Raw genomic sequence first — 15,743 nt, forward strand, 5'->3', positions numbered from 1 at the left:
CATTGCTGTCTACTCAAAGTTCAAGTTGGTAGGAAGCAGTTTTTGTCATTCTTCAATGGCCTGAGTTAGTCATGGATTTCTGTGTCAAAAAAAGGGTTGTGCTGCTCTTGGAAGCAGAGTTCTGCCTTGAAAAGCCCATCTAAAATAAACTTTGCTTCCTTGAATCGGGAATAATCATTGTGCAGCCCTGCCTCAGTGGGTAGCTGCTCTCTTGGTAAGGATTAGGAAGTTTGGGCATAATTTTGCAGTGAAATGCAGGTCTCTGATGAGGTAATAAATGAAGGCTTTTGTTACTAAAGTAATGTATGAGTCACAAGTGCTTTTTTTATGATTATGCTTGCGTCAAAACACATCATGACAGCACTTGTTCACTGTATTCCTCCTACTGCTTTAATTGTAAGGAATGTGAGATGCCAAGAACTGTCTGTTTGGCTCTCAGCACTTTGGTTTGCTCTGCTGATAGCTCTTATTTAACAGTGATTGATATTATTGGAACCTCAGTGTATCCATATGAACTTTTGCACCCCCACGTGTACCCTGTGACTGAGACTGAGGTGCCAGGCACCTCTGAGCTGCCAACTTGGTGGTAAAGGATGGAGTGGGTTTGGTTTGTCAACTTTGGCTCAGCTGTGCTTGTAAATCCTGTGCCTTCTGGGAAGTTTTGGAATGGCATTTACTGTCATGGAGAAAGTTGGAGCTTGCATATTTATGGTTAAATGCAGTTATCTGGAAGGAAGAAAAAATGATAATTGATTTCTGTTTTCCTGTTGCATGTGTTTTGTTTCTGTTTTTTAAGCAGGAAGCTGTTGTGTTATAAGAGTGATGTATGTAGGCTCTGCTGGGACTGTTTGCAATTTGGCAAAGGTAGAGGCACTCAAGCTTTTGGACAAATTTTAAATTGTTTTTATAGTTTAGTAGGAAATGTAGAGATTGAGACCACACAACCTGGCTCTGCATACGGCTTTTGTGTACAGAGATGCTAAACACCCGAAAATGCAGTGTTTCCATAGGCGGAGTTTCTTTTGTATTCACGGGCTGGGGAGCCTCAAATTCCAGAGGCATTACATGAGCAGTTTTAATGAATTAGTGTCTGGTTTTCCTGCAGCAGATGTGACAAGCAGCTTTATAAGCTGCTTCCCATCGATCGCCGTTTTCCAGCTCTTTTGTGTCTTTCTTTTGCTCAGAGAAAAGCAGGGAAGAGCTCGGTTTCTACAGTAACTGCTGCCTACACTCCTGCCTGCAGGCCAAGTGCTTTCTCGGTCCTGCAGCCTGTGCAGGGCTACTGCATTAAAATTCTGTAGGTTTTGTTTGGGTTTCTGGTTTTTTTTTTTTTTCTTCTTGCTGGTTTAAACATTTTGCCCTTTAAGAAAAGAGGAGAATGCAGTGGAAATTTGCGATTTTGAGATAAGCAATTTTAATTAACCATGGCACATTGCCGTGATTGTAAGGTAACCTAAATGTTTTTGCTGCTGATCGGTACCGATGTTGTGTGGTTGGTATGTAAAGAAAAGAGATCCTGGCTGCTGAAACAGGAACCTTTGAAAATCTGTGATACACTGTTAATGCCCGTTTCTGTAGCCTAATAATGCAGGGGAGGAGTGAGATCAGCTTCAAGTTGTTAATAGAATAGAATTTGCAGCAAAATTTGCTGTAGTGGTGCAACTTCAGTGCACTCTTTTCAGTCTAAACTCTTAAATACCTTTAGAGAAACTGCAGTGAATACAGGGTTAAAAATGCCCAGTTTCTCATGACGTCAGTTCTGGAGTGGGAACGAGCTGAGCACCATTTCAGATGGGGTCATGTGTTTATTACTCCGTTTGTATTCCTGCCGGTGATTCAGGAATGTTCCTGTTGTCGTCATCAATATTCTGCTGTCATAGGATCATTTTTTGACGCAGGCAGGCTTGTTCCAGACCCTTCTGAGGCAGGTCAGCACCGTTCCTGTAAGGAATATCAACCAACAACTTTTTACATACCTCTTATGCACTTGCTAAAACATGAGCAGGGAAGTCTGTAACTGAGGTTTCCCATGGGGGAGCCTGTAATTTACAGCTAGATTGTATTTCCAGCCTTTGCTTACAATTTGCTACAAGTGTTCTATTGGCCAACTTGAATTAACATAAGGCTACAGCAATATTTCATCACTTCTGATGCTGCATAGATCTTTGCTTTTGAATCTTAAGAGATCTAAGAGTAGAGATAGATGGATCAGTGATCTTGCTCTCTAGGTTGTTTTCCATCCTCTTAGGTGGCACTGTGTAGACAGTGGTGGCACACCTGAAAAAATACCCAAATCCTTGTGAAGAGAATGCCCAGTGCTCAGAATAAAAATTCTGATTGCTGGTTTAAAAATCTGCGAGTGCTTTGTTCCTTGTGGTGTTAGAGGTCGAGCGTGCCTCGAGCCCTCCCAGTCCCTGTGTGGAGGACATGCTGTGCAACGATTGATCTTTGGGCCACAGAAATCAATTGCAAAGGATACAGGGAATTAAGGGGAACATGTGCGAGGTTGGGATTCAGTCCCCAGAGGAAAAGTGTTGCCACTCTTTAAAGGGCAGTTGCTTTTCGGGTAACCTCTAGAAGTGTCCTGACTAGTAATGGCCAAACATAATTGAATGTAAATTTATGGTAAATTAGCCACATCAGGACTTAGTTTCAAAGCAGGGAGGAGGAGGAGAAATCCGTCCCACCACAATGGATGTGGACATGGCCCCTTAGGAAGTGATGCTGTGTTCTGGCTGGGGTGATTTCTCACAGGCTGTGGTCAGCTGCCAGCAGGAGGGCATCAAAAAACTTCTTTCCTAAAAATCTACTAGAGGAGCTGACTTTGTGTTACATTAATATAAATAAGTACATTTTTTTCATCACCAGTCCCCCATCAATAGAGAAAACCAGATACTCTTCCTATTGACAACAATGGAGAAAAATTTACAAATGCCATATTAAAGCTAAAATCTCTGACAGGAGCACAAGGTGGCACCTTCTGTGGGTGAACAAGCACCTACATGAACAAATTACCCATTAAGAAAGTTATCCCTGTTTGGGATTATAAGAAAATAATTATAATCTGACTAGTTTTATACTGGATCACTCTTTTTCAGTGTATCCATGATAACTTTTCCTGTACTCTTAGTGATGGCAAAGTGTTACAACAACACTTTTTTAATGTGATCCTAGAAAAGACTTTGTAAAACAAATATCTGAACAGTTATTTCTGTTTAAAGAGTCAAGACAATGCTTACTGTAAAAAATTGTATGTGGTTTTTTTAAAATAACCTTTACTTAATAAGTAATCATTTAGTGCTGGGAGTTTTCAGGTGGGTACTCAATGTATGACTATTTGGATGGATTTATATATCTATCTTTGTTATTAGCTTGGAAGCCCAGACTTTAAACTGTTGGGTACATTTAGATTATCTTGAAATAAAAACATCAGTTCAGTTCAATTTGTCTTCTTAATAAGTTTTGGTTTTGTTGGTTCTTTTAGCTCTGAAGGTGATGACTCTATTCCAGAAATGGACTGTGGTATTGACTTCCAGTTCAATTAAACACAGCCCAAAGTCTTAAAAATAAATTCTGGACATGAATAATTCAGTATGCCTGCTCTTGGTGTTGAGCAGTCAGAAACATTTTGGCAGGGGATTCAGACAGTGAGGAAGTTAGAAGGTGTAATTGTGTATTTTTTGAAAAGGGTAAACTGAATGAAGCAGCCACTTTCTCCTTGGTGTGGGAATTGTTGCTTTTTCCAAGTTAACCAAGGTTGCTTCTTTCAGGTGTCTCCAAGGCATGAAGTCCCATCTCTTCTTGCAGGTTTCTGTGTGTTTCCTGTGTGTCAGTTCCATGGGTGAGGAGCTGGGTTCAGCTCTCTTTAGAGATGCACCTTTTCCCAGGACATGGAGGCACTGTACACAGACTTTACAGACACTGAAATATGTAATTGTACTTCAACCTTCTGAGCTTTTTTCAATTCCAAGGTATTTCTAGTTGTATTTGTTAAGACTCATCTTTGAAGTCTTGTTTATTTAAAAACCAGTTAAAAACCACAGCCACATATTGTTTAATATATAATTAATATCCTATTAATCCATTGTGATGGAATCAATAATAAATGAAGCAGCAAATGGAGAAAAGATGAAATTGGGGTCCTTGTGCTTTCAAACTGAAATTTACCCATTAGCAGGAAGTCAATCAAGTTGTAATTTCCAAGCACCATGTTCCAGTGAGCACCTGCTTGAATGGACTCACTGCTGGAATGCTCAGGCCAGAGGAAGAAGCTAAAGGACCTCGGTTATATTTAATTTTTTTTTTCTGGAGAAGACCAAAGGTGGATCTTAATGCAGCCTTCCCTTGCCTAAAGAGTGGTTGTAGAAAGCCTGGAGCCAGGCTGTGCCAGCAGGCTCACAGTTTGGGCACAAGCAGCTGCAGAAGTTGCAATGAAGAATTTGTACCTCTACAAATGAGAAAACTGTTCACTGCTTGAGAGTGTAATTAGTGGAAATGAGTTACCCTCTTGCTTGGAAGGCTTCAAAATTCGGAGAGACAAGGCCCTGAGCTACCTGGTCTAACTTGGAAGTTACCCTGCTTTGAGCAGGAGATTGGGCTGGACACTTTCAGAGGTCCCTTCCAAACCCCATTTCTCTATAGTTCTGTCTGAAAGATGTAAAAACTCAATTTTTGCTTGACTTTTAAAATACAGGTGTTTCAAAAATGGGCCTGGGAGTGTGCACTGTAGGTGATTAAGTGTCAGTGTGCACATCTTCTACCAGAAGTATAAATAAATGAATTGGTTGTGAGAGTCATTTTTGCTGGAGCAAGGGGAAAGACCAGTTGGGAAATCGATCACAAGTAGGTAGGTAATAAGAGGAATTAGAAAATGGATTAGTTTCAAATCTCCCTTCCTTGGAAAGGAGACCATAGCCAGAAGTATGGTGATTTCCATGGTTTTTTGTTAGTTCACTGATCAAAATAGCAGAAGGAAGTACAAATAGTATCATCTCAGGCTGCTGTACTGTCAGAGAAAACTGAAGTGGAAAAGCTGTGTTTGGTGGTGCAGATGTTAATCGTGACCTCTGCTTCTCTTTGTGGGGAGTTAATGCTGCCTGTGTTCACCTTGAAAGTATTTGAAGTCAAAAATCGACACAAGCAATCTCCCAGATGCTGACTGGGTTCTTTTTTGAGTCTTGGCTTTTTAATGTGAAAAGTTGAAGCTGTCCTTGGCTCTCAGTAAATCAACAAGAGTTCAAAAACAGACACCTTGTTATTCTTTTAAGTCTGTTTAAATCTCAGGGGATCTTTAAGTTAACAGGGGTTCAGTATCACAGTCAGTGTGAAAGAATTGAGCTGTGCAGTTGTAACTACCTTGACTTCAGGGGTTATCACTGCTGAACCCTTATAATCTGTTTGAATGTAAAATCTGGAGGTGCTGATAAAAGAACCTGCTGATCAAAGTGGCATGGCAGCTTCTGTCTGATTTTGGTCCTGGTTCTTAGAAGGCAATTAAACTGGAATAATTCAAAGGATACTGAGGCACTGGGTATCACAGCAGGGTTTATGTACAGGGAAGAAATTGGATTTCTACTGCTATGTTTTGGTTTCCCAGATAAAGGCAGGATGAAATTCCTCCTTTCCAGTCAGATGGTATTTTCACACAGGCAGAACTACAAGTGTATCATCAGCTTTTCCCTGCAGTATGGACAGAACTGCTGAGGGGAAGTGAGAAAATATTAGAAATACAGATGTGACAAAACTAGACTTTGCAAATTTTACCCTGAGACACTTCTCTGGCACCCTGCAAAGTTCCTAAACTCTGCAGAGGTCCTGCCTGGACCAGCATTGCTGTTTTTGGCTGGGAACTGCAGATACATGAGTTTTTTATGGAATAGTTTGAAATGATGTGATGCTTCTTGTCTGTTTTCCAGTAGTCAACCCACAATGAGCTGTTTTTTAATTTAAAGAAGAATAATCGAGGTAATGAGTTGCATTTTAGTTGTGACATCTCCTCTGTGGTTCCCTGGGTCGTGCAGTGGCTCCGTTGTGATGCTCTGTAGGAAGCACATAGACTTGTCATCAATAAATGTACAAAACAGCTTACAGAACTGCTTTATTTCTTTGGGGGTTTTTTGTAAGTGGGTTGTCTAGATGAGTTTCTCCTCCAGCAGCCATCCTGTGGTAGTGTATTGTGAAACTACTGTAAACGTTTGAACAGTGAGTAAAATCCAATTCAGCTTGTTGAGGACTAAATGTTTGATGAGGTCTCTCCCTGTGGGTGTTCTGTGGTTTTTGTTTAGTTCATTGTATAACTAAAGAATATGCCAAAACCAACTTGATTCTGGTCAAATTAGAACATGTTCTATACTTTGATTTTTGGATGTAAATATAATACATTTGCATAAATGCAATTTATTCAGGAATTCTGTTGGTTATTGCCTGAATTCCAGCTATAAAAACATGCTTCTATTAAAAAAAAAACCTGTTTGCAAATATGAATCAATTGACAGATGTGGTCTTTTGATAATATTCAGGTGTTATTTGCTCTAACCAGAGAGGGATTTGTAAGTACCTTGTATCTTCCTTACTTACACTGACCTTTCAGGCTCAGCATGGGAAACATAACCTGCACTGGGGATGCCTCTGGGTTTTCATGACTGTCAGTTCCAAGTTTGTTTGCCACATGTAGAACCTCTGGAGTACCCCTGGTTGGTCAAAGCTCCTGTGTTTGGGGCTGCTTTTTGTGGGTGGTTTTTTTTCTGACCTTAATCACCATTTGAGAGCTCCACGTCTGTGTGGTGCTTTGACACCTGTCCTGCAGCGTGCCCTGGGTCAGAGAGCTGCCCTGGCCTTGTTTGCCAGAGATGCCCACAGGGAGATGACGCATTCAGGGGTGCAGTAGGGTGAAAAGGGAGATCTTTTAATATATGTGTGCCTACATGGAGTATCAAAGGAATTGCTGAGTATTTTTTTCTGCCTTTCCACGTTCCTTCCTGGTACTTGTGTGGAGATTCACCTCTTCCCTTATCCGCCTCATGCCCATCCTCACCCCGGTGTGGCACAGGAGGGCTCCAGTTGCTCAGTGGTGTGTACTGGGGTGATTTTTTTACCAGGCAATAAGGACTGTAACCAGGGAATTAGCACCCAAAGCTATGTCCAATTCTTCCCATGTTTTTCTTTGAGTTGAAATAAATTTGGTCTCAAAAGCATTAAGGTATGGAATAACCTTGTGAAATGCATAGGGAAGGTGACTAAAATTTAAACCTGTGTCAAACAGATGTTGTTCATTTTCTCATAGGGATTTTTACTTAATCTTTGGCTACTGTCTTTGCATGCACTCGAGTGTTGTTATTGCTGCTTAAAAGAAATGCTGGGAAAATATTTTTATTAACAAAACAGCCAAGACCCCTTTCCATTGTCACTAAAACGATACAAGCACAAAATACTTTCTACTGGAAAAAGCAAAGAAATGAGTTGTTACTGAATATATGAAAAAAACCCAACCCAGAAATGGGCCCATTTAAGTTCCTTGCTGAAATGCGTGTGCAGTTTTTTGGCACAGATTCTGTTCCTAATTTAGTACATTGAGCATGTTTCAGAAATAGGTCGTCTGTTAAATGCGGACACGGTCCGTACTCAGAAGTAAGACAGAGAGAAAAGGAAGGTCACTGTCAATTCTTTCTCTTTTTCCTCATCCTTGAGTGTGTATTATAGGGAAAAAGAACCACTGTGGTGCATGTGGCAAGGGCCATAGTGAAAATCAAATGCTGCTTTTATTCTATAAACATCCTTAGATTCATTTTGAGACATGAAAGCCAAAACACACGAGAGTTCATTTTTAAGGCTACTCTGCAGCTGAGTGTTCCTGCCAATTCTTACATCATTTTTATGTTTAATATATTTTTCCAGAGAAATGATCATTTTTATTTACAGTCTTTTGCATTCATAGCTCATTTCTTACCCCTTGTTCCAGCATGTGCTTGTTTCCTCTCTGTATAAAACTAGATCTGCCTAGAAGCACTTAAAAGCAAAACAAACCCAAACACCAACATTTTGTGAGGTTTGTTTCTGGGTATAGTGTCGTTGGAAAGTCCTTTTCATCGTGTGGGAGGTGTGTAAATGTCATCGTGGGTTTAGTGCTCAGTGTAGTCTAACAACTTAAGAACGAGGAGGTAGTAAAGTTATTTGAACTGTATTTTTATAGATGCTTTTGTTGAGACAAAATTAAGTTTCTTATTTGCTCAAGATTGAGCAAATATATTTACTGAGAAGTTAGAAACAGCGTGTCCTGTTTAATTGTGTTCAGTTCTAAATGCTGTGCACAGAGATGTAGAAGGGGGATTATCCTAAGGTAGATTCATTGTATTTTATTTTTCAAATTTTTAAACAGTTGTACATTGTTAATTTATTGTTAGTTATTAAATTTAGGCATGTAATCCTTGGTAATACTTGAAAATGGGCAGTTTACTGAAATTGGGTCTTAAATTCAGCTCTGAAAAAAGCTATTCAAATGTAATACTAAAGCAGCAGTATACTTTGTAAATGAGCAGAATTAGAATTGATATATGTTTAATTTAATACGTATTTTAAGAGAAAAGAACCCAAATATCTTAGACCAGTCTATGAAACTGGTTAGACCTCAAATTGGCCAACATTTATGCTTCTGATTCATTTTGCTATCATGGACCAACTTGTTCATTTGCTGAAGCCATCCCCGGGCATCATAAAATAATGAGCTTTTGTCTTCAAAATAGCTCTATTTTGGGGCCACTGCAAGATCAGGATGAACCTCAAGAAATTTAGAGACAATGCACAAACTGCCCTTGTTAGAAAGAATTGCATTTGCTTGTATTCCTTTACAAATGTCAGTTGCTTACCTGGGGATCTTTCTGGTCACGTTGATCTCCCTGTATGATGTGTAAAATTAAGATGGTCATGGGTAATTACATGAGATACTATGGCTTTTAAATTCTAAATGAGCTTAGGTGATAACATGCAAATTATGCAGAAAGTTCTACATTCTGTAAGCAAGTGGCTCATATATTTGTTTTTTTTATTTTTCAGCTGTACTTTCAGGTTTCCCAGCACAAACATCAAGATAACATTCACAGCTCTGTCCAATGAAAAGAGAGAAAAACAGGAGGCCCCGGAGTCCCCAGTGAAGCCTGTGCAACCCCAGATCTCTCCCTTAACAATAAACATTCCAGACAACATGGCTCACCTGATCAGCCCTCTCCCTTCTCCCACAGGAACTATCAGGTATTTAAACCCTGCAGGTGGGATCAGGGCCATGTACAGTCAGGCTCAGCACAAATTTCTCATTCAGTATTTTGCTTTTGAGGTCAAAGTTCAGCTGAAGCTCAGCCTTACCTGCCTCAAGAATCCCCCTTTCTTCTCTCATAGTTGCATGGGCAGTCTGTGATATTCTGGTTTAACATGTTAAATGTGTAACAGTCTGCTCAGGAGCTGTTGCATTCCAACAGTTTAAATTGCTTTTTGCTCTTGCATGCTTATTGCAACTCTTCAAATGAGACAATTTTAAATTACACCATTTTAAAGTGTTCTGATTTGCCACTGTCCTCCTGAAGTTCATCATCAGGAAAAATGGTGGTTTGGGTTGTTATTAGTGTGGGAGATTGACTGATCTCTTACTCCAGAAGATTTGTTATTGGCTAGTCACTGCTGGAAGTAAGCAGAGCTTTTATTTAAAACACAGGCTGAGGTGCAGAGCTCAGTGTCAGGATGGCTGATCCCAGGGAGGGTGATCCAGGATTTTCCTTGCCCTGCTGCTTCTGTGGTAATTGCAGCCCTTGTCCCACCTGTTACTTGGGACCAAACTCAATTAAGCACAAGCAACCCATCCTCACAAATGGGTAAAATTAGTTCCGATAGAATTTTTCAAAGTGTTGGAAAGATCAGGAGCAAAACTTCCATGTCAAGGCACTGGAAGTTGTTTCAGTCATGTACGTGCTTTTGAAAGCTTTTTTGTCCCCTCTCACTTCCTGCATCTTCACTTGAATGAAGAACTGCCCATGCTTGCTTTTTAAAAAGGTACAACTTGTTAATGAAATTTGAATTTAAGGATAATTGACTTCTTACATGCTTGCCAAGCTCTTGGTCTCTATCTTGGAGTGTTTAATGACACCTGCCTAAATGATGGAAGCAGAGAGAAAAGATATCTAGACTTGTCTGTGAAACAGGTTTGCTTTCTTACAAGAACTCAGGGAAAACACATCTTACCAATGACAGAGCAGCTCACGAATATTTCAGATAATATCCCATCTATCAGCACTGCCTTTGCCTCGCTATGAATTTTGTAATTCTCTTCAGGGCTTTCATGCACCTGTTGAGTAGTTTATTACAGAGGAAAAAAAAAAGATGACAGTTTTGAGTCTATTTTGAGAGCAAAGCTTGACAGTTTCTCTGCGAATCATCCTGTTTTGTAGAAGACTTGTAAACTTGCTTTGATTATACCATATGTGTCGCTTTGTCAATATATGCTGAAGTGAGCAGAGCAGAGGGATGTTGTCAGCTGATACGTGAAAACACAGAGCAGCAGTGACCTATATCTAAAAAAAATAAATTAGCTACACATTTTGGCTCTAACCAAGGGTTCTTCTGTACAGCACTTAAAAAATGCCATCTCTCCATTAGAGGAAGTATATCACTAGTAACAAATCATTGGTGGATTTCTTGTGAAGTGAAGCTTTGTTACTTTCAATATAAGTGTATATTGCCCAATCTATAGTGTTTGCCTCTTTCTGCATATAAAAAAGGAGGTAGCAAAAAATTTGAGGGGCCAGGCAGACAAACAAACCTTGACAGATGTAAAATTGTTAAAGCTTTAGTGGGTAGATCTAAATAACATTGTCTAGAGTTACTTGTTGTGATGTTTTGAACCCTAGATTCAAAGATTAAAGATTATCTTTGGAGATAAGGCTGGTTCTGGGGGCACAGCAGGTGCAGCTCTTGGGCTTTCTAGTTTTTTGGCATTTCTGAGGGCTGCCTTGAAATCAGCTGCAGTATGAATTGCAGAGAGTGTGTGTCCTTGTAAGAGAGCTGCCAAAATTATTTTGGGGAAGGGGATGGACCTCACCTGCTGACTTTCTCTTTGCTCTTGGCTAAAAAGAAATTGTAGAAGAAAATTGGCACTGTGCAGCTGCAGTTCCTGTGGCCTCTGCAAGGCAGGGGACCACTGGTAAAAGACGTTCCAGTGGAATTATATACAATTATTTCCATTTTTCTGTGGTGGATGGCAAAATGTGAAGTGTTAAGAGATACTCTTTTAGTGTTTGGCACCTTCTCTTGCTTTCTAACAGTGTATCTGCTGTGTTGGCCTAATACTGCATTAAATCAGCTGAGTCAGTGCTGATGCATCCCATTTATTGATACATTTATGATTTTTGTACATATATCTGTGTGTAAGTATGGGCACACACCTGTAAGCACTTAAAATAATACTGGTTTAGATTTAAATGAGAATCAAATCTTTTTTTACCTCACTGCTTGCTGTATTTTATCAAATGTGCAGAAACACTACACAGGAGAGATGATCTTTTGTGGGGCAGACTGAACACAAGCATATGGCAGAAATTCCATGCAAGATGTGTGTCTTGTTTCCAACGAGTGTCTGAAAATTTGTGGTTGCTGATGCAGTTAAGGTAGAGTTAAGGTGGCAAATCTTACACAAATACAGATCAGCCTGATCAATCAGCTGATCCTTGTTCTCTTGAGGAGGAAAGCCTGAGCAAGGTTTCTTCCTGCAGTGGTTCTGATTCCTGTGGATGGGTTAGCAAGGCGTGGAAGGTGGTTTCTAATGGAAGCCCTGACAGCCCTTTAGCTGCAGCCTCACAGCTCTGGTAGTGGCTTTGCTGCAGTAAGAGCTTTTTGATGAGACATAATGTGGTGATATACTGTATAACAAAATAGTAGGATCTTCTTTTTATGCTCTACAGTGCTGCAAATTCCTGCCCATCGAGCCCCCGCGGCGCAGGCTCTTCAGGGTACAAAATGAGTCGTGGAATAGCATCTGACCTACATTTGATGGCTGACAATTCACAGTCAGAAAACGACAAGGAAGCTTCAGGGGGAGATAGCCCAAAGGTAAATACAGCTTGAAACCAATCCCAGAAATTACACCTGAGGTGAATGTAAGACTTGGGATGTTTTGTTTGCTGAAGTGTATGCACTGAGTGGTAATTGGAACATTCCAGGCTTTAAAAACAGTGTGTAGGGTTTTGTGATCAGATGTGAGATTGATTGATTGATTGAATTACCCCTCTTCCCTTTGGGGGAGGGTCTGTGTGCAGTCTCAGTTATAGATCTGTTTGGAGGCTATTGAAAATTCTTTGCTATTATACATATCTGCAAAATTTATGTTATCTTAAAATTGCTAATCAGAAGAACAAAGCTTTCTTAGTTTCTTTTCTGCCTCAAGATTTTGGTTGTCCAAAAGTGCCCTAAGTCAAATTAATGATGTTTTATGACTTTTGATCTAGTAAGCAGTGTGTGTCTCTTCAAAGTTTGTTGATGCAGACTTCTCTTGTTTTTGTCCAGGATGACTCTAAGCCACCCTACTCCTATGCACAGTTAATAGTCCAAGCAATTACAATGGCCCCGGATAAGCAGCTTACACTAAATGGAATTTATACGCACATAACTAAAAATTATCCCTACTACAGGACAGCAGACAAGGGCTGGCAGGTAATTTTGATTTCTGGAGTATTTTTTTTTTACTTGTGAGCAATACTGGCAGCTGTAAACAGTCATGAGCAGGCAGTTGGTAAGCCTCAGAACCCTTCAGAAACAGCATTTATCAAATGAGTGTGTTGTCTTTCTTCTGATTGTAAGTTTTCCAACAAAGCAGGCAATTTACATTAGTCTGTATTTGAAATATTGCTTTATTGATGGATGGGTGTTCTCTAAACCTCTAGTAGGGATGCAGACAGACTTTGGGGAAAGCAAAGTGCATTTGGCACTGGATTTGAATCCCATATGCTATCTAGGAATGGTGTCATGTTCTGTAAGTTACAGTTGTGTAAACATCCGTGTTGCTATCTTGAGATAAAATTGAGATATTATATGCTCCAAGTTCAGTTTTGTTTGTAAACAGTGATCTTGCCCATGCAGCAGGTGAAGGAACAAGTGTGTTATGTGTCATTATCTCACACTGGTTCATGCACTGTTTGATTTGTGAACTTGCCCATTCCTGTACCGAGTTGGACCAAACCCTTCAACTCTGCAGAATCAATTTCTGCTTTCTTTTCATTTTTCCAAGACCAGCCTCAGCTTTTGCCAGGATGACTAACCGAGTAAAAATCAGTCTGGCAGAGTCTTCCCCGACACACATGAAGGCTCAGTGCCTTTGGTGCTGTTTTGGGTGCCTCAGAGGCCAAAGGAGCAGAGTTTGCAGGGCGTGGAGCACCTGGAGCACACGGTCCATTGTGGACTATCAGCTCACTGCTGGCTGCTCACTCTGCAGTTATTTTCAGGGAGGTAAAATTTGGAGAGATTGGGGGAGGGGAAAAGTGAGGAAGTGTTAACACTGGCTGCACAAGTGGGAGACCGAAAAGCACAGCCTGTAGAGGAAGGGATTTTAAAATACTAATCAGATACTTATTTGTCATAAGGCCTAAATGAAAGTTGGATCACTCTCCCAAGGTTAGTGGGGAACATAGCTGTTCCTGGCTGTTTGCTAAGGGTTTGGTTAGTCAAGGACTTGGCTGTTGTGGCTGGGAAGTCTCTTTTGTTTCCCTTTCCCACATAACAGTGCAGTATCCTGGCTGCAGTCACGTTGTTTTAGCAACAAGACTCTGTTTATAAAACGTTGATGTGTGTTTTGCTTCCTATTTTGCAGTACCTTGAGTATCTGTGTATATGATGTTGCTTTGTGAGCATCATGAACCCAACACACACACACACACACACACATGGTCACGCTGAGGTAAAAGAACTCTGCCACAGAACAGGGTGTGGATTTGGGGCTGTAGTGCTTCCTAAAGCCAAGGTGATAGGCACAGCAGACAGTGTGTTCTGGACTAATTAATTAGCAGCTATTCATAGAAACAATTGGAAAAGCTGAAAATCAGATGCTGTTCAGTCACTGCTCTGCCAGCTTCTACACATTGGGAGTTAGATTGCTGCTCAGGTGACTTAGGATAGATGTTTCAAATCCTATTTGAGGCTCTATATGCATGTATTATTCAAAACATAGAGTACAAACACATGTATAGTGTCCCAGTCCCATACCTTAAGAAACTGAGGTATTTATATCCTTTAGTATATACAATGGTCTCATTTAGTTGAGCATTTGAAGACTCCTCTCTGTGAACTTATTTTAGCAGGTACTTTTGGATCTAGTCCTTTATTCTAGCATATGGAGAAATAAATACAGTTTATAAATATGTTCTTGGCATCTTTCTGGTTATGTTTCCATTTTTGGCAGGGAAAAACCCATCTCTGGTTTCATCAATTTGCATTCAAGAAATCATATATGGTTATCACTGCTTTAAGTTTTCCAAACTTACCGTCAGGGTCATGAACTCAGACATTTGAGCAAGTTTTACATTCACTTTGCAAATTTTTGAGAGCTTTTGTTAACATAAAGCTTTTTCCCCTTTACCTCTGTTCCCCAACAAGTATTTCGGGGTGCATCCTTAGCATCAGTCTCTTCTTGTTCAGTGATAATATTGAGAGAGATTTTGGGGTTTATCTATGTTAAAAAATGAACAAATAAAATAAAAGGAAATTCTGTGTGCAATGCCAAGCACAGATAGAGCCACTTGAGGGTGTCAGCAGTTCTGTGCATCGCTCTGATGGAGGAGTGGGGGGATGTTGCAGCAAACTGAGGATGTGGAAATGTGCAAAGAGGCCGTGGTAACAAAGATCTGGAAGAGCTGGTTCAGGACCTACTGCCACGTGCTGTTTTAATAGAGACATTGAATTCTTTCATTGAGACAGACTGGACTGTGGGTGGATTCACAACAATCCAGCTGCCTTTGGAAGTTGTGTAATTTAGCCTTTTCTTTCTGAACTGTGGAACAGTAACAGAATTATCACAGAGGATCAGAATCAGTATATGCTGTGTTCTGCTGGCCCTCCTGGAAGGAACTGTGACACCTGGGGAAAGGTGGTGTACAAGCACTGATCATTTTTATTTTTGTTTTTAACACTGCATTCTGCACAAATATTTGTAGTGTTCTAAGCAGTTGGTTTCAATCACCGTGTTTCTCATGAGAGAATTAAATGGGATTAATGTTATTTCCAATTAGCATACTGGGTTTTTAATTGTTGGGAAAGATTTGACAAATGCAAGAGTCCTTTCAGGTTTATGGCACTGCTTGGTAGTGCTCTGAGTTCTGTTAAATTAAGGAATTAAAGAGCTGAACCCCGAGTCTCCTATAGTACAAACTGCTGCAGTAGGCCACATTCTGACTTGGAAAAGTTATATGAATTCTACATATTTTTTTATGTTCCATAGAATTCAATACGTCACAATCTCTCTCTGAATCGTTATTTCATCAAAGTACCACGTTCCCAGGAAGAACCAGGCAAAGGCTCATTCTGGAGGATAGACCCTGCCTCTGAAAGCAAATTAATAGAGCAGGCTTTTAGGAAAAGGCGGCCTAGGGGAGTACCTTGCTTTAGAACCCCTCTGGGACCACTCTCTTCTAGGTAAGGAAAACCAGATGAACAAAAAGACTATGGCTGTTGTTTAATCTTCAGGCTGCTACAGACTTGATAGCTTCGGATACAGTCAC

At 40.3% G+C, this 15,743-nt stretch overlaps 1 protein-coding gene across 1 annotated transcript in view; it reads left to right on the forward strand.

The window, feature by feature from the left end:
* The window catches only part of FOXK2 (forkhead box K2), a 47,474-nt gene that overhangs the window by 23,051 nt on the left and 8,680 nt on the right, over window positions 1-15,743 (forward strand). Inside the window, exons 2-5 of the mRNA XM_069032251.1 lie at window positions 9,049-9,243; window positions 11,940-12,087; window positions 12,541-12,687; window positions 15,464-15,657. Coding sequence (XP_068888352.1) covers window positions 9,049-9,243; window positions 11,940-12,087; window positions 12,541-12,687; window positions 15,464-15,657 — 684 coding nt within the window. The remainder of the gene's footprint in view (window positions 1-9,048; window positions 9,244-11,939; window positions 12,088-12,540; window positions 12,688-15,463; window positions 15,658-15,743) is intronic.

The sequence above is a fragment of the Aphelocoma coerulescens genome, chromosome 18, assembly GCF_041296385.1.
Source record: "Aphelocoma coerulescens isolate FSJ_1873_10779 chromosome 18, UR_Acoe_1.0, whole genome shotgun sequence".
NCBI classification, from domain to species: domain Eukaryota; kingdom Metazoa; phylum Chordata; class Aves; order Passeriformes; family Corvidae; genus Aphelocoma; species Aphelocoma coerulescens.